Source organism: Pipistrellus hanaki (assembly GCF_964339955.1).
Source record: "Pipistrellus hanaki genome assembly, chromosome: 9".
NCBI lineage: Eukaryota > Metazoa > Chordata > Mammalia > Chiroptera > Vespertilionidae > Pipistrellus > Pipistrellus hanaki.
Window position 1 is genome coordinate 8,435,777 of NC_140511.1, and position 18,601 is coordinate 8,454,377.

At 52.4% G+C, this 18,601-nt stretch overlaps 1 protein-coding gene across 2 annotated transcripts; it reads left to right on the plus strand.

Moving 5' to 3' along the window:
- Positions 1-3,455: 3,455 nt before the first annotated feature.
- Positions 3,456-18,329, plus strand: MPZL2 (myelin protein zero like 2). Of its 2 annotated transcripts, XR_014796012.1 has the most exons (7): positions 3,456-3,830; positions 4,681-4,847; positions 5,333-5,543; positions 9,626-9,773; positions 12,711-12,792; positions 15,122-15,876; positions 17,470-18,329. XR_014796012.1 is itself a non-coding variant. In XM_084895640.1 (6 exons), the coding sequence occupies exons 1-5, from the start codon at positions 3,773-3,775 to the stop codon at positions 12,772-12,774; spliced, it is 648 nt and encodes a 215-aa protein (XP_084751766.1). In that variant the 5' UTR covers positions 3,456-3,772; the 3' UTR covers positions 12,775-12,792; positions 15,122-16,404. The 2 variants fall into 2 exon arrangements, 1 of the variants encoding a protein (XP_084751766.1); XM_084895640.1 differs by lacking the exon at positions 17,470-18,329 and having other exon boundaries at positions 15,122-16,404.
- Positions 18,330-18,601: the final 272 nt, after the last annotated feature.

Here is an 18,601-nt window from a genome sequence, read left to right on the forward strand (position 1 = left end):
CATGGCAGAAACCTTTGAGTAAACACACACTGTACTTGAACCACCCAAAGAGCTAAATTTACCTGCTTCATAGAATGCCAATTCCATCTTGTGGTGAGGAAACCCCTTGTGCCCGGGACGTTGAGACGGCCATTTTACAAATGATGACCTGGGCCCTCTGTCCTCTGTCTTCTGGGCCCTGCGAGCCCTCCTGGCCAAGGCCGACCTCTGCCAGGAATGTGTGGGGATGTGTGTGGGCGGCTGGGACAGAGGAGGAGCTTCACACACACCACCCCCCCCCCCCACCCTTTAGTCTCTAGAATTCCTCTTCCTTTTCTTTCATTTGCCTAGACACCAGCTCTAACCTAGGCCTTATCTGGATGCCTCCAGTTGTTGTTTTAATAATTTTTACAAACATTTGGTTTATTTCAGTAGAGCTAATACAGACTATGTCCACTGAAAGCCCACATCCCCAGAGTAGAAACGAGGTGAAGAGAGCAGTGTCTGCTGCACACACGGCTGCACGAACAGCTGCTCTGCCAACGGGTCAGAGCTGCTCGGCAACCTGCTGGCAGAGCTCTCCTCCCACTGGCAATGCTTCTCTCCAGCGAGCGGCTTTGGAGGTGGTCTTCATCTCACCGTCTGTCTTCGGACTCCAACCTGAGGCCCCTCTTCTCAGTCCAGACATTCAGGTTTTATTTTTTTTTTAAACATATTTTATTGATTTTTTTACAGAGAGGAAGGGAGAGGGATAGAGAGCTAGAAACGTCGATGAGAGAGAAACATCGGCCAGCTGCCTCTTGCACACCCCTACCGGGGATGTGCCTGCAACCAAGGTACATGCCCTTGACTGGAGTCGAACCCGGACCTTTCAGTCCACAGACCGACGCTCTACCACTGAGCCAAAACGGCTTTGGCTTTTTTATGTTTTTTAAATAATCACCCAAAGGTATCTTCCCATTGATCTTCAGAAAGAGGGAAAGGCAGAGAGAAACATCGATGTGAGAGAGACACATCGATTGTTGGCTCCTGCATGTGTCCCGGCCAGGAGGACCCTGCCACTGAGGCACATGCCCTTAACAGAATCAACCCAGGACCCTTCGGTCTGCAGGCTGGTGCTCTATCCTCTGAGCCACACCGGCCAGGGCTAGACCTTCAAATTTTAAAAGAAGCTTCAAGTCAAGGAAAGATAATTTTCCCAGAGTTCAGGTCTCTGGGAACTTCCCCCATGGGAAGTCCCCATCCTGAAGTGAAGTCATGTGAACACTGCGTCCATTCACCTTACTCATCACTTAGGTGAGGATTAACAAAACCAAACCAAAGGAGAGGCGCTGTGGGGCGGAGGTGTGACCTCCCGCACCATGAGAACAAACGAGGTGCAGATGGGCGCTGGCAGGCCCATGAGCAGGTGTTTTAAGGGGTTCAATTTCATTGTGAACACCACGCTACAAAAGAACGATTTTTAACAACAAAAGGGGGGAAATAAAATAAAACAAATACCCGAATCGTCGAATGAGCCCCCCATGGACTTCAACCCCATCATCCCGCCACTGCTCGTCCTCCTGGGGTCTGATCACCAGTGTCCCGAACCCGCAAGGGGAGCGAAGTGCAGCCCCTGGCCTCCCATGGCGGGCGGTGCGGGCCCTGGGCTTCCTGGGGTGCGGGGGCCTTTGCACTCTGAGGTGACCTCACTGCTCTCCCGCCCAAGGACTCCGAGTTACTGTCTTCTCCTCCCTGCTCACCCCAAGTCCTCAGGTGCCGGTCTTGGCCCGCCCCCATCAGACATGGGGGACCATACTTTTTGCTCCATTGGGTCTCCCACAGCAGCGGCCTCCCCGCCCGTGGGCAGAACCCAGCCGATGCCTCCAGCTTTAATCCAAGTCCTGCTGACTGGCATTCTGGGACTCTTAGGGGCAAACCTCCTTCTTAAGTTGTGTTTTCTCTACTTAGTCCCGCCCTGGCCTCCTCCCTCCCCACCCAGGGAGGGAAACTGGGTGACTCCTGCTAACTGGAAGGAACTGGGCGTAGCCGGGCACGAGGCCAGGCGCTTGAACTCTGCTGGCCGGGCTGCTGCTGGCCCTCCTGTGGGGCTGGCCTGTCCCCGGGCGGCGGGCTACCTGGGGGTTGCTCTCTGCTCCCGACAACAGGCAGTTTGTTCGGCTTCTGGCCCCGTTCCTCTCCGGCTGCTTCTCTGCCTCCCGCCACGCTGGTAACCCGACCTCCGCACACTGGGCTCCTACCTCACTCCTCTCCTTCCCGAGCTGCCCCTGCAGGGGACCCTCCCTTAACCCCTTCTTTCCTGTCCCGGAGCTGAACTCCCGGACCTCTCCACCGGACGGCTCTTTGTCCGCTCCCTGTTGCAAAGGTCCCCGCACCCTTCACCCCATGTGAGGTGATCGCAGGCCGGGCAGCTGGCAGAGGAGCTGCACACCCACTGTTTTCAGAAACCCTCCCGGCCCCTGGCTGCGGCCTGCATCCGGGCGGCCTGGGGCGCAGCCTCACAACCCACTTTTGTTTCTCACCTTTCTCTCCTCCCTTCGCCCGCTGCTTCTCTCCTCCTTCGCTTTTCTTGTTCTGCACTTTTGCACGCTTCCTCTCAGTGGCTTTCTCTCTCCTTCCCCAGGTTTTAGCCTATACAGGCGGCTGCCCCACCTCCGCTTCTGCCTCTGCCTCTGCCTCCTGTCCCAGGATTTAACTGCCTCCTGTCCCAGGATTTACCTCTCTCCTGTCCCAGGATTTAACTGCCTCCTGTCCCAGGATTTACCTCTGTCTCCTGTCCCAGGATTTAACTGCCTCCTGTCCCAGGATTTGCAAGGGCCATTGGTCTACGTGGGAGAGACCCCGGGCTAGCCGAGCCCACGCCTTCGCTGCAGGGAACCCGTGCTCTGCCTCCCTCTCTCGGCCTGCGGGGCTGCTCACCACCCCACCCGCCTGTTTCTGGAGAGGGCGGCCTGGGCCCAGGGAACCTCTGCCGGAGGGGTCTACCCGCAGCTGCCCCAGAAGCAGCCCGGAGAGGCCTCTGTGGGTGGCTCCAGAGTATGATTTTGTAAAAAGAGCAATAGGTTTAGGACTCCCAACTTTGGGCAAAACATTCCCCTCCTCTGGGCGCTTCACCGGGGAAGGGAACACCCTCCCAGTGAACGGAAACAGGTAACAGGCGGAAAGCGCCTTGCGGGCTGCGGGGCCGAGCAGGGCACGGGGTGGTCTTGAAACGCCGCGGCGGGAGGCGCAGTGAGCAGGAGGCTGTGGGCCTCTCTGGCAGGTGGTCTAGGGGAAGCTGGCCCGCCGGGTTCAGAGCTCTCGGGCAGCTTCGCCTCGGGCTGCGGTGCAGGAGGACTTTGCTCACAGGGCGCCGAGCGGAGGCGCGAGCGGAGGCGCTAAGCGGGGAGGTGCTTCGGGAGGCCAATCCCGGCCGGTCAGTTTCGACACTCGCCTCCCGGCCGCCGAGCTGCCGGCGAACGGTGTGCAGGGGCCACGCCGAGGCAGCTGGGACGGCACCTGGCACCACCCCCGGCGCTTCCGAGGGCGCCGGGAGGCCGGCAGGAGGGCTGCGGCCGGCTCTGTGCAGACTCGCTCCGGAGAGGGCGGAGGGAGGGGGAGGTGCCGAGCGGAGCCCCACCTTTCATTCCAGCGGAGAGCACCGCGGGGCGGGATGAGTCACAGGCGCGGGCGCTCGGGTTCCCACAGGTGAGGCCGCTTCGCTCCGGACACGCAGGCCGCTCCGCTGGCCCTGGCAGGGGGCTGCCGCCCTCCGTCCGCCCGTCTGGCTGGCGGGCCGGGGCCGGGCGTCCTCATGTCCGGCCGGAGCCTCCCGCGCGCCGCGCTGCTCCTCCTGGGCTTGCAGCTCACAGGTGAGGCCGGTGTGTGTGAGTGTGTGTGTGTGTGTGTGTGTGTGTGAGTGTGTGTGTGTGTGTGGGGTGCTCAGCACCCCTCACCGCCCACCCCTGGAGGAGCGAATCGTCTCGGAAGGAGCAGAGATTTCCCTGGAGCCGGAGCCGCGGGGGCAGCCGTTTGGGGGAACTGGACTGAAACCCAAGCCGGTGGGCACTGGGAGGAACTGCTTTTGGACAAACAGGTTTCGGTGTGTTTCGGCTGCCAGCAGCTCGGGCACAGAGAGGGTTTTCAAATCTCGGGTTACCAGCCCTTTTCCTGGCCGCCTCTCCTCCGGGCAGGCGGGCGGCGGCTCTGGCGGGGCCAGGGCTGGGCCGCGGGGCCTGGCAGCGCCCTGCCCCGGGGAGGCCACCGCGCCCTGACGGCCCGGTGCGGGGAAGGCCTCGGGGGGAGGCGGCGGGGTCCGGGGGAGCATGAACCCGCTGGCCTGGAACCTGCTTTCTGCAGAAGACACAGCAAGGGCCCCTCAGACAACTCCCGGCTCAGGGACCGCACACACAGCGCACACGCTGCGCTCGAACCCTCGCCAGTGCCAGTGCATGCTCGGACTGTTCAGACGTCTAGGTTTCTGCTTTCCTTCCGAGTGGTTGTGATTGTAGTTTCTCCAGCAGCTTGAAGTGGGTGCTGTGCGGGAGGGGGTGGGGGAGTGAGTGCGCAGGAGGCTCAGCGGGGTGTCTGTTGCTGCCCGGCGAGGGGAGGGCAGGCTGGGGCGCAGAGTCCGGAGGGCTGGGGCCTCTGAGCTCTGCCCTCCGGTGGCTGTGATGGGGGCAGCGCTCTGCTCGCCGTTAACCCTCCCCCCCACCCCCCCAGCCCTGGGGCCTGCGGCCTCCGTGGAGATCTACACGTCCCGGGTGCTGGAGGCGGTGAACGGCACGGACGTGCGGCTCAAGTGCAAGTTCTCCAGCTTCGCCCCCGTGGGCGATGCTCTGACCGTGACCTGGAACTTCCGCCCGCAGGATGGGGGCTCCGAGCAGTTCGTAAGCACACGAGCGTCGTTTTCTCAGGGGCCCTGTGCTAGGAACACACACCAGTCTGTTCTCCCGCCCTTCCCGTGTCTGTGTACTCTTTTATTGATCTCAGAGAGGAAGGGAGAGGGAGGGAGAGATAGAAGCATCGATGATGAGAGAGAATCATGGATCGGCTGTCTCCTGCCTGCCCCACACTGGGGATGGAGCCCTTAGCCCAGGCCTGTGCCTGACGGGGAATCAAACCGGGATCCTTCGGTCTGCAGGCCGATGCTCTACCCATTGAGCCAAACCGGATAGGGCTGGTTATGTATTTATTTGATTTTAGCATGAGCACAGGCTAGGGGTGGGAAGCGGTTCTGGGATGGAGGCCGCTGGCAGGGGGAGCCGGGAGCTCCTGCTGAGTGCTGCCGTGGGGGGTCCCCCCAGGCTGGCGGGGTCTCTGCTGCCCGCGGCCCCCGGCCCTGAGGAAGACCTTTGCCACTTCTCCTTCCCAGGTGTTCTACTACCACATGGACCCCTTCCAGCCCATGAGCGGGCGGTTCAAGGACCGGGTGGTCTGGGACGGGAACACGGATCGGTACGACGCCTCCATCCAGCTCCAGAGGCTGCGGTTCGACGACAACGGCACGTACACCTGCCAGGTGAAGAACCCGCCCGACGTGGACGGGCTGGTCGGGGAGATCCGGCTCAGCGTGGTGCACACCGGTGGGTGCCGGGAAGGCGGGGGGAAGAGAGGGCAGTGCTCGCCGGGCGGCTCCGTGGATGGAGCGCCGGCCTGCGGACCGAAGGGCCCCAGGTTGGGTTCCGGTCAAGGGCACATGCCCGGGCTGCTGGCTCAGTCCTCAGTGTGGGGCGTGTAGGAGGCAGCTGATCAATGGTTTTCTCTCATCATTGACGCTTCTATCTCTTCCTCTTCCTTCCTCTCTGAAATCAATAAAAACAAAGAAAACAAAAATAATAAAAACAAGAAGAGAAAAGAGAGGGCCATCTTCTGTGATGGCTGGACGTGTAGAGAGAGGGTGAGCCCTGTAAATCCAGGCGCTACTGAGCGGGGCGGGGAAGCAGAGAATCTGGTGTGAAAGACAAAGCTCTGCCGGTGAGAGACACAGAAAGAGAAGCAAGGGGATCCCAGGAATGTGCTAGGAACTGGAGGAGCCTGGGAGGGAGCAAGCGGCTCTGGCGGAAGGGTCTCCTGGTCTGCTCCTCCAGCCACTCCTCCCGAGGGCCCCTGCCGGCCTCGGCTGGGCCTGCGCTGGCTCCTGGTCTCACAGCCCCCTCGTCCAGGCGCCAATCAGGGCTCTCCTTACGGAGCGGCGTCAGCGGCTGTGTGTATCTTACTTAATCCTCACATATCACATCAGTTCGTGTGTTCTTAGACACCCCCCCCCCCCCCCATTTTCCTAACGGGGACACTGAGCTCACAGAGGTGAAGGCACCTGTCTGCAGTCCCGTAGCTGAGGGCGGGGCATCTTTGGCTCCAGAATGATGTTCCCAGCAAGGGCCGGCTGCAAACTCTGTGTCCCAGGAAGCCAGCCGCCCGCACCTCCCTCCTCCCGGTGCGGGCGACGGCAAAGACTGAGGCACTGCAGCTGTAGACACATCTTTCCCTCCGGGAACGTGAGAGCAACATAGTGAGGATGGTGGTGAGGGTAAATGAGATGACAAATGTAAAAATCCCCAAACTCTGATTGTGCTGGAAATTATAGCAGTTACCGTATACTGGGTGTTTATTACATGGAGGCACAGCCTGGACCATTTGAGTGAACAATTTTATTTTTATTTTTATTGTTATTTTTATTTTATTGATTTTTTACAGAGAGGAAGAGAGAGGGATAGAGAGCTAGAATCGTCAATGAGAGAGAAACATCGACCAGCTGCCTCTCGCACACCCCCTACCGGGGATGTGCCCGCAACCAATGTACATGCCCTTGACTGGAATCAAACCTGGGACCTTTCAGTCCGTAGAACGACACTCTACCACTGAGCCAAACCGGTTTTGGCCAATTTTATTTTTAGTAAGAACTCAAGAAGTAGATATTGTTGTCTCTGTTTTGTACATCACGGAAACGGACGCTCCAGGAAGTTAATGACCCCAATCGCTCAGCTAGTGAACGGGGAGCTGGTATTTTAACGGCGCTTGCTCTGCTGTGCGCTCTGAACTAACACACAGTCCACTGCCCTGTGCAGCGGTGTCTCCTCCTCCCCTCCCCACCGGCTCTGGGCCCTGCCAGGAGAGAGCTGGGGGCTGGAGAGCAATCTGAGCGCTGGAAGAAGTAACACCCTATCCTTGGGCCTCAGTTTCTCCATCTGAAAACCGAACAGATTAGGCAAGACACGTGGTTCTTGAACATACGGGTCACTGCTCTGAGAGCTGCGTCCACAGAGAATACACACACCGTGTGCCGTGGCCTCCAGACCGGGAACCCCCGAGCCGACCTCTCTACTGTCCTTTCTGGTGCTGAGTGTTTATTGATTTTAAATCAGAAACCAAGCCCTAGACGATTTGGCTCAGTGTATACAGAGTCCCAGGTTCGATTCCGGCCTAGGGCATGCATGTATCTCGGCTGCAGGCTCCTCCCTGGCCTGGGATCGGTGTTTCCCTCACATTGGTCTTTCCCTCTCTAAAAACCAATGGGGAAATATCCTCAGGCGAGGATTGAAAAGAATGCAGAGACCCAGGCGTCACAGACGCAGGCCCGGTTTAGGCTCCTGGCCTGGGGGCTCCCTCTTGCATCATTTACCTTGTGCCACATGACGATGCTTCAGTCACACAATGACAACGGAGCCAAAAAATCCCATCCTCCCGTGGTGCTGGAGCCACGTCACCTCACAGCCCAGAGGTTACAAAGAGCAAGGATGTGGTGCGATGGGAACGATGTTAGCTCAGGGTGAGGCCGACCTGAGGAGCTCCGGACGGACGGACAGGGAGTGGCTGGATTGTCAGGGTGGGCACGGCGGGCATGCTGCAGAGGAGGCAGAGGACAGAAACTGCAGGGCACAAAAAAGACCCTCGGGAAGAGCCACAGGGAAGCTGTAGCAGAGCTTTGCAGACCCAATAAACTCTTTAAAAAGGTGGAAGACCCGGGCCTGGCAGCTGTGGCCGGGTGCTTGGATGTGGCCCATTCGTCAAAGGGTCACCGGTGTGATTCCCAAATGCCCAGGCTGCAGGCTGCCCCCTGGTGGTGGGCGGCAGGGGCAGCAGCTTGATGCTGTACTCGCCAATTAATATTTTCCCCTCCCCCCTCTCTAAAAATCAATAAACTATGCTTTTAAAACATTTTTTTTTTAAATTTTACTGATTTCAGAGAGGAAGGGAGAGGGGGAGAGAGAGATAGAGACATCAATGATGAGAGTGAATCATCGATGAGCTGCCTTCTACACACTTGATCTCCTACTGGGGATCAGAGCCCGAAACCTAGACAAAATTGAGCTTCCTGGCTCGTAGGCTGATGTTCAACCAAGGAGCCCTGCTGGCCAGGCTTCTATACCATACTATGGCCCGGTGCATGAAATCCGTGCATGGGGGCGGGTGTCCCTCAGCCCAGCCTGCACTCTCTCCAATCTGGGACCCCTTGGGGGATGTCTGACTACTGGTTTAGGCTCAATCCCACAGAAATAGGGCCTAAACAGGCAGTTGGATGTCCCTTTCACAGTCTGGTACCACTGGCTCCTAACCACTCACCTGCCTGCCTGCCTGATTGCCCCTAACCACTCTGCCTGATGGTCTGCTTGCCCCAACATTCACACCCGCCTCCCTCCCCAGCCTGCTTCCCTCTGCCTCAGCCCCGCCACCCTGGTTTTGTCTGGAAGGACGTCCAGAGATCTGGTCTAATTAGCATATTACCCTTTTATCAGCGTAGATTTTTACAGTTCCTTTTCTATGTGTAGATATGTTTATTTGCACAAATACCCCTGTGTTACAACTGCCTGTGGAGTTCAGACAGTAACGTGCCGGCCAGGGCCGTAGCCTGGGAGCAGTGGGCTGCACCGGACAGCTGAGGTGTGCAGCAGGCTCACCACCGCTGTGCGAGGCTGTCCTCAGAACGGCCTCGAGGCCGTTCCCAGAAGGCGCCCCTGTGTTAACGAGGCACGCCTGTAGTCACTGACTTACTCACTGTCTTCCCAGAGGCGTGAGCTCCTTGAAGGTGATGTCTGATTTTGGCTTGGTGTTTCCATCAGTGTCTGAATAAATGACTGACTGAACGGCAGAGGGACTGAGGGAGAAGGATTGGGCTCTCCGTGTGACTAGGTCAGCAATAATCTTACTCAACCGGCCCAGTGGCGCTCCCAAGGCTGGTCGGTCACCCGCAGGACCTGCTGGAACAAAGCCGGGCCCCACCTGCAATTCAGTAGGTCTGGGGCGGGGCCTGGTCCTTTGTGTTTCAAAGTCCTGTTGCTGCTCCTCTGGGGACACGTCTGAGAACCACCAGCGTATGTGTGGCTTTCCTGTGCTATGGAGTTTACAAGGTAACATGGCGGGTGAACTGAGTCATCTGCCTCAGTGGGTGAGCATTGACCTCTGAACCAGGAGGTCATGGTTTGATTCTGGTCAAGGTCACATGCCCAGGTTGTGGCCTTGATCCCCAGTAGGGGTCATGCAGGAGGCAGCCAGTCAATGAGTCTCTCATCATTGATGTTTCTATCTCTCGCTCCCTCTCCCTTTCTCTCTGAAATCAGGAGATTTCAATAAAAAAAATATTTTAAAAGTGCATCCCTATGGGATCCATAGCTGATATCACAACCCTCCTCCGTTAGAGAGCCTCACTGGACCGCTTTTCTCTCCCCAGTGCGCTTCTCCGAGATCTACTTCCTGGCGCTGGCCATCGGCTGCGCCTGTGCCCTCATGATCATCATAGTGATCGGCGTGGTCCTGTTCCAGCACTTCCGGAAGCGGCGGTGGGCCGAGAGGGCGCACAAAGTGGTGGAGATCACACCGTAAGGCTGCCCGGGGCCTCTCCTCGCTCCCATCCAGGGCGGCGCCTGGAGCTCCCAGGGCGGCTGCTCACTGCGGAGCCGTGCTCTGCCCTCTGGGTGAATCTTAGAGGAAGGGTCAGAGCCACAGGATGAGCACATGGGTGGGGACTGGTGACTTTACAAAAGGACTCTTAGTTTTACAGACTTTCTTTATGATGGAGGATTTGATATTGAAATCTGTTTCATCAGATGGGTATGAAGTTTATCCGGGAGATCACTTAGTAAGTTATGTAATGTCTTATCACCGGGGTGTGCACCTGAAACTAATATAATAATGCATAAGAAACTAAAATCTGTTAGATAAAGCTTTTTTAGATCACTCCTGCCATGGCCAGAATGCTCGGTGGTTATAGTATACCCTGTGCACCTAAGGGTCCAGGGTTCAGTTCCCGGACAAGAGCATGTATCTGGGCTGCAGGCTCAATCCCTGACCCTGGTAGGGGCACTTGCAGGAGGTAAGTAATTGATGTGTCTCTCTTAGATCCATTTGTTGTTTTGTTCTCTCTCTTCCCCTCCCTCCTTCCCACTCTCTCTAAAAAGTCAATGAAAAAAAAAAATCCTCGGGTGAGGATTAATCAAAACAGAAAAAAGAGAGAAAGAAAAAAGAATACTCCTTACCTTTAATGTAAAGCATACATTTCTAAGAACCACTGGGCAGTCAGCAGGTGACTATGAGTCAGTACCTAGGGAAGTCAGCCATGCTGCTGTTAGGTGCTCAATAAATATTTTTTACTGAGATAAAATTTGCATACTATTAATATTCACCCTTTTAGTAGTCCACAGTCACCACTAATGCCAGGACATATTCATCCCCGAGGGAACTCCATACCCTCTTGCTGTCACTCCTACGCCCGCTCTCACTGGTCCCTGCCTACTCTGCCGTCTGTCTCTGTGGGTTGGCCTGTTCTGGACATTTCCCCTAAATAGAATCATACAACATGTGGCCTTTGTGTCTGGATTATTTGACTCATTTTAGTGTTTTCAAAGTTCATTCATGTTATAACATGTAGTAGCACTTCATTCCACTGTATGCATATGTCACATTTTGTTTATTCATTTAATCAATGGGCATTTAAGTTTTCTCTACTTTTTAGCTACTATGGCTAATGCTGCTATAAGCATATGTCTATAAATTTGTGTGTAGTCATATGTTTTTTTTTAATAATTTAAATTCTTTATTGTTGAAAGTTCTACATATGTCTCCCGTATCCCCAAGTGACCTCTCCCAGCCACTCCTGCCCAGACACATGTTTCCACTCTTCTGGGTCTGTACCTGGGAGTGAAACTGCTCTCATACCCAGTAACTCCATGTTTACCTTTCCCAAGTATTCCCAGACCATTTTCCAAAACAGCTGCACCAGCTTCCATCCCCACCAGCGATGTGTGAGGATCCCAGTTTGTTCGCATCATTGACAACACTTATTATTGTCTGTCCTTTTGATTATAGCCACAGTGGATGTCACGTGGCTTCTCGTTGAGGTGGTTTTAAAAATTTTTACTTATTGATTTGAGTGAGAGAGGAAGAAGAAGAAGAGAGAGATTTGTTGTCCACTTATTTTTGCATTCATTGGTTGCTTCTTGTATGTGTCCTGACTGGGGATTGAACTGCCAACCTTGGTGTATAGGGAAGATGCTCTAACTGAGCTACCTGGTCAGGGCTCATTGAGGTTTTGATTTGCATTTTCCTAAGGACTAGTGATACTGAACATCTTTCCATGAATTTATTGACCATTTGTATATCTTTTTGGAGATATATCTATTCAAATGTTTTGCCTATTTAAAAATTGGGTTGTCTTATTGAGCTGTAAAAGCTCCTTATATATTTTGGAATGTCTAAAAGTGCTTGATTAGATGGATGATTTGCAATGATTTTCTCTCATTCTGTGTCTTTTCACTTTCTTCATGGTGCCTTTTGAAGCTCAAAAGTTTAAAATTTTGATGAAGTCCAATTTATCTATTTTCCCCCCGTTGTTGCTTATGTTATTGGTGTTGTATCTAAGATACCATTGCTTACCCCAACATGATGCAGATTTGTGCTTATGCTTTCTTCTAAGACTTTTACAGTTTTAGTTCTTACATTTAGGCCTTTGATTGATTTTGAGTTAATTTTTGTAGATGAAGTTGGAGTCCAAATTCATGCTTTGCGCAGGGTGCAGGTTTTTGGTACTCCCAGCACCATTTGCTTCTTTTCCTCAAGAAATATTTACTGAACTAAATAGAATCGATTTTAAGGAGCCTAAGGAACTCACCTCTGAGGCTCTGGTTTAAACAGAATATAATGAATAAAGATGACTTCTAGGTCAGCACAAAACCTTTTCTGTCTTTTTAAAAATGTTCAGGTACAATTTACTCTCAATATTATTTTGTATTGGTTTCAGGTGTACAGTGTAGTGGCTGGGCAATCATATACTTTTCACAGTGTTCCCTCGATATGCAGGGCTCACCTGGCCCCAGGTGTAGTTACTGACTGCATTCGCTATGCTCCACTTCACACCCCTTGATTATTTTGTAACTACCCATTTTTACTTAATTCCTTCACCTCCTTCCTTCCCTTCAGACTATTTTCTATTTTGAACAAGGAGTAGAATTAGAGGTAAGATACTAATAGTAAACTAAGGTGTCTGCTTTAAATCCCTGGAATTCCCTAATTATATGATTCCCTTCTGAAGATATTCTGGAAAGTGTCTGAGTTCAGACACCCAGGGTCCTGGGAAGGCACCGAGTGTGAGAGGTTAGACGGCCTGGTGCCCTGGCTCTCTGGAAGCTGGGCTCTATATCCAGGTGCGTTTAATTCTCCCCAAAATGTGGGGAAGAGTGCCTTGCCTGAAGCTATGTAGGATCCGCCTCCCTTGCTTTGGTCTTGTTGGCTTGACATTGGTTTCCGCTTCTGTCTTCCAGAAAAGAAGAAGAAAGACTCAACCAAGAGAAGAAGGTCGCCGTTTACCTGGAAGACACAGACTAGCGTTCCTCGGCCTCAGCGGTGAGGTCACAGATGGGTTCCTTTCTTTCCGCATCTTGTCCGCTCATCTCCAATGTGGGCCTCCCAGATGATATGATTGTTAAGTGTTTCCTATGTGAAAGGAGAGGAGCTGGGTCAGGGAGGTAAAGTCTGTAATGGATGGCTTCTCCTTTGAGTGTGATTTGTGCAGTCTTAGGAAGCTAGGCTGTTAAAGCTGGGAGAATTCTGATTTGAGAATTCTTTACTTAAGAAGAATAAATTAACTTTCAACATGTAAATAAAATATTTTTATTGATTGGGTTGAGAGAGAGAGAGAGAGAGAGAGATCGGTGTGTGTCCTACTTATTTATGCCTCATTGGTTGACCCTTGAATATGTTCTGACTGGGGAGGAATCTGAAACCTTGGGGTCAGGATGACACTCTAACAGCTGAGCTACCAGCCAGGGCCTACTGAATATTGCTTTAAAAAAAGATAGGCCTTTCATTTCAAAAGAACTATTCACTCCTCTCATGTCGTTATTGGGCCCATGGGTCCAGTTTTAATAGTGTGTGATTTTTTTCTAGTTTTCAGGTTTATCAGGCTTACAACATAGTATGATTTTTTTTTTATATGATCAGATTTCTTCTATTCTCTGAAGTAGGTCCACTATTATTATTTGTAAAAAGAGTCACATTTTTATAGCCTAAGACTCCAGTGAAAGTACCTTCAGGATCTATAAAGCAGACTACGGAGAGAAAGGATTCTATCGTAAACCCAGAAAGACAAATTTGGTATCAGAGAGATTTTGCAAAAGGCTATTTTCTTTTGAAAATCAAGCAGATTTTCCAACTTGCGCGGGTCCTGGAAAAAAGATGGGGCTCTTTTACATACAAAAAATGTAAGGAGCTGACACAGTCAAGTGTGATGTGTGGACCCCGACTGGATGGCGCTAGTTTGAACAGACTAGTTGTAAAAAGCTTTGGGGGACAACTGGGAGTCTTGAATATGAAACTTTGAATATGGATATTAGGAAATTATTAATTTTATTAGGTATAACAAGGGTGTTGTGGTTAAATAGGAAAATGTTCCTATTCTAAAAATCGGAATATTTGCCGGGGAAGCAATGTCAGCCGAAAAGAAAATCTAAGTAAGGCAAATGCTTTAAGATAGGGGTGTCGAACTCCATCAGAGAAGGGGCCAAAATCTAAAATCCAGCCTAAATCGCGGGCCGAATGGTTTACTGAACAGTCATAAACTGACAATGTCATAAACTGACAGCGGAGTGCAGTGATGACAGCGCGGTGCGGGCCACATTGCAAGGCCTCGCGGGCTGGATTTGGCCTGCGGGCCTTGTGTTTGACATACGTGCTTTAAGATTAGGCGATGGGTGAATGCCTGTCTTATCTACTTTTCTGTTTGTCTGATTTTGCTTACAATTAAAGGCAGAGAGGGAGGGAGGAGAGAGGAGAAATGTGTGTGAGAGTGAGTATAGATCAACTAGTATCCAAAGAGGCAGCGGCCATGAATTAAGGACACTGACTCTGAGAATAAGGATTAGGAAACGACTTTTAAAGTTAAATCAGGGGAGGATAAATACATTTAAGAACATTTCCATTCACAATGGGGAACAGGTCTATCAATATGTACTGACAGCAAACCCTCCGTGTGTCAGACTAATTCTGGCGAGGGGGTGTCCGCTAAAGCTCAAAGTCTCTTTATAAGAACGCAGGTTTTCCGAATGCATGTGCTAAGAAATGGACACATCGGATAGTTTCCTGTTTTCACCTGTGTAGACCCATTTGTGTAACTGGGATTATATAGAAGTTTAACTTCTTGGGTTTCTATTGGTAGTGCTGAAACTTTAGTGTGTGTGGAGTGGGCCTCTAGGAGAGGGCCTATATCCTTTTCCTCTTTGCACACAATATGCCACAACTGCCTAATCCTCACGGCTTCCAACCGCACGGGAACGTTTAGTATGAATGCGTGCGTCCCCTGTCCGGCTGAGCAGGCACCGCGGGCGGCGGGGCTGCGGGGGACGGGCTGGCCCTCCCGGGCTGACCAGCCCCGGCTCCTGGGTTCACAGACACTGTGGCTGCAGATATGTGACACTTATTTATGTCGGCGAAGTCACAGTGCTATTTCCAACATGTGGCCTACTCAGGACAATTTGTTAGAAGTAACGGAATTGACAACAACAACAAAATAACGTTAACTCAATGATAAGCAAAGCCCGGCTAAGAGCGTGTTAGGAAGAACAGGTGCTCCTTTCCCACGCGGCAGCGGTTATGGAGGCTCAGAGCCGGGCTCCCTGCAGGCGGAGCGGGTCCCCCGCCCTCCCGGGGCACCGCCCACTGACGCTCTGTGTTTCAGGAGGCGGAGGAGCCCGGAGCTGCCATGGATGGACGCGTCTGCCGACTCCTGTCCCAGTGACCTGTGTCCGCCAGCTCTGCACTGACCCCGCACAGCACCCTGAGCAAGCACCCCACCGAGGACTCCCCCTGTGGGACCCGCCCGAGCACCCACCGAGGACCCCCCTGTGGGGCCAGTGCTGCTCCGGTGAGAGCCCCTCATTCCAGGCAGCGTCTGCACCGGGGAGCACCGGGAGCACCGGGGAGCAGGCCTTGCAGCAGCCCTGTGGATGCCGTGGCTTCTGTTCCTCCCGCACCCGCTCCGAGAGCCCGGCTCCTGCTTCGGGAGGCTCTCCGCCCTCTCCTCCTCCTCCCTCTGCGCGGGGAGCGGCCGCCCTGCTCTGGGACCGGAGAAGCCCGCGGTGGTTCTCATGCTCCCTGTAACCTGGGCCACGTCTCACTGTGTGGCCTTCCCTTCCATGTCCCGGATGGTGGTTTTCCCCTTAGCTTTGTCAATTGATCAGTTTACCAGAGAGCAAGTCTGAATCACAGAGCCCCAAGCAAAGGTTCCCCGGTGCTCACGGGTGGACAGATGCCTCCCTGGGTGAACTGCTCCCACCTTTTCTGTTTGGTGGAAACGGTCAGCAGCGCAGGGCTTCCCTGGGCGGGAATGGCCGTCTCCTGCCCGCCCGCCTCTGCGACCTGCACCCACAGAGCTGTCTGCGCTTCACTGGTAGCCGGGATCACCAAGCAGCTAAAGAGAAGAATTCTGAAATGGTATTTTATGACTTTAAAAATTTAGGGCTGGTGAAAAAACAACAACAACCCTAACTGATGGTGATTTCGTTCAGTGGTGCACAAAGCTCTGAGAACTGGAAGAGATTCCCTACTTCTTTCTTTCTTTCTTCCTTTCTTTCTTCCTTTCTTTCTTTCTTTCTTTCTTTCTTTCTTTCTTTCTTTCTCTTTCTTTCTTTCTTTTCTTCTTCTTTTAAACTTCACTTGTTTTGGGGGAGAATTTGGTGCAGGGCAAAGAAATGCCAAAACTGACAGAATGAAATCAACTTTACTTTTTTTCTCTTATACTAGCAGATAAAATAAACGTTGTGAGCTACAAAAAGAGAGCTTTTTAAAAAGTGTCTAGTTTTCTGGTTTATTTCCAAACTTAAGCAATAGCAGCATTTATTCAAAAGACAGAAAACAGCTAAAATTTAGGCCTCCCCCAAATCTTAAGAACGTGATATGTTAGTTTTCACTGACGGGGCTACAGATGTTATTTCTTTTAATAAACTGGAATTTTCAAACAGATGGTCTGTGTTTAAAGATACTGAAGGAAAGGTTAAATGTGTGGTGGGCAGGCAGGCTGAACAGCCCTCTCAGGCGGTGGATACAGGAAAATGGAATTTCTCTAAGGAAAGGGGCTGGAGGTGGGGATATCCCAAGGGAAGGGCTGCACAGCACTGAGCCTGAGGGCACAGGGCCCATGGCGGCAGCGAAAAGGGACTCAGGACGGTGAAGCAAGGACAGCAGGGAAGAAGCAACGGGAGAGCCCAGGCTGAGCTGCTCTGGCTCTCCGGGAAGTCAGAGCAAAGGGGCCTGCAGACGGGACGAGCTGGCACTGTCCACTGCTCCCCTGGGGGCAAGTCTCATGAGGCGGGGACCCGGGCCTGTGAGGGAATGGCGGCTGTGTTCCTTAGAGAGTGCCCACAGGGCCCTTTGCTCTGAGCTGTTTCTCTCTCCTGCAGGTGGGATCGGGGGGCGGTCTCAGGGGAGGGCCTTACAGAATATTCACCAGCTTTCCCGGTGAGCTCTCCCAGGGCCCTGGCCTCCGCTGATGGGTGGGCACCAGGGCCAGGGGCCATTGGCCAGTTTAGCTGGACCTGAGGCGGCCACGGTGTCACTTGTCTGGTTTCGCTGCTTTCCTGGGCCTTGATGCCATCTCTAGGGAGGAAAGGTCAGGGGGTCTACACCGCCTCAGCAGGCTCTGATGACCTGGGTCCGAACTGCAGGACCCGTGCTGTGCTCGGGAGGAGAGTGGCCCTGGGCGAGGTTGTTTTCCCAGCTCCACCCCTGGCTGGGCATCTGGAGCTCTCTGTGCCTGGCCCTTTGCCCTCGCTCTGCTCATGTCCAATACTGAACTTTGATATGCTTTCCCCCAAGAGTTCTTTAAAAAACTGGGTAATTTACATACAAACCTGGATTCACAAATACATTCCATACCTTGTTTTGCTCATTACACAAAGTAAAGTTTCAAAACCCAGTTTTAAAACTAAAAATCAGATTTAGAGTCTATATTATTTTTTATTCACATTTTCTATTTTTCTCCATAATTCACCCTTTTAAAATATAAACACTGGATGTTTCTTTACACAGATGGCCTGGATGATGTCCCAGGATAATGAGAAACACACTCAGGGAATGTGTTTCCAGAAAAACTTGTAGCTGTGTCTTGGCCAAATACCCAGTTATTCATTGTCTTCTTCCTAAACAGAACTTAAACATTTATGTAAATAACCTTTAGCAATAAAGATTTATCAATTGTACAGTTGGCTTTATATACACATCTAAATTTTAAATAGCAGGTCACAGAAAGCAGATGGATATGCATTTCATCTTCACTGACCATTTTCTTACTGGCAGCCTGGAAGTTAATAACGGATAGAATTAACATCTACTGGAGAAATAAACTGACATGGAATTTCACAGAATTTTCACATTGCCATGGACAACTCAGAATCCGGCACAATAAGCTACTTAGTTTGGGGATTCTTTTGTGAGAAATGCTCACCTGTCTGAATTCAAATAACAGACTTGGAGACAATATGGCAAAAAACGAGACTTTTAATGCCGTCTTGCAAGATCGGGCGCCTGGCTGAGCAGGCAGTGTATCCCCAGGCTGAGCACTATGGGGCTAACAGTTTCCCCAGCCTTGCCTACGGCTTATTGTCTCCTACAGGATTATTTTAAAAATGGGCTGAGGCCTTTTCTAGTTGCCTCCACCTCCCCTTGTCTAGTTGTGGAGGGTGGATCTTCCGGGGAAGTGTGCTGCTGGTCATGCACACAGTTCTTTTTTTAAAAATTATCTTTATTGATTTCAGAGAGAAAGGGAGAGGGATAGTTAGAAATATCAGATGTGCCTGCAACCAAAGTACATGCCCTTGACCGGAATCGAACCTGGGACCCTTCAGTCCACAGGCTGATGCTCTATCCACTGAGCCAAACTGTCAGTGCAGACAGTTCTTTGTGCTTATACCCTTTCCCCTCCTCCCTACATCCTTTGCCCCGCCTCCCGGCTGCCCCCTCACCCCCGAAAATTCAGTAACCAACTGGCAACGCGCTGTCAGTTTTCTGCATGAAAGCTGACTTGCTGGAGATGGTCACAGAGGCCTGTGTCCTGTACTTTAAGGCAGAGCATCATCCATTCCATTTGGGGCCCTTCCATTACCTTCTTAAAGGTGAACACACCGGTTTTCACCTCTAGTAGACTCGAATGAGGTTGAAAATG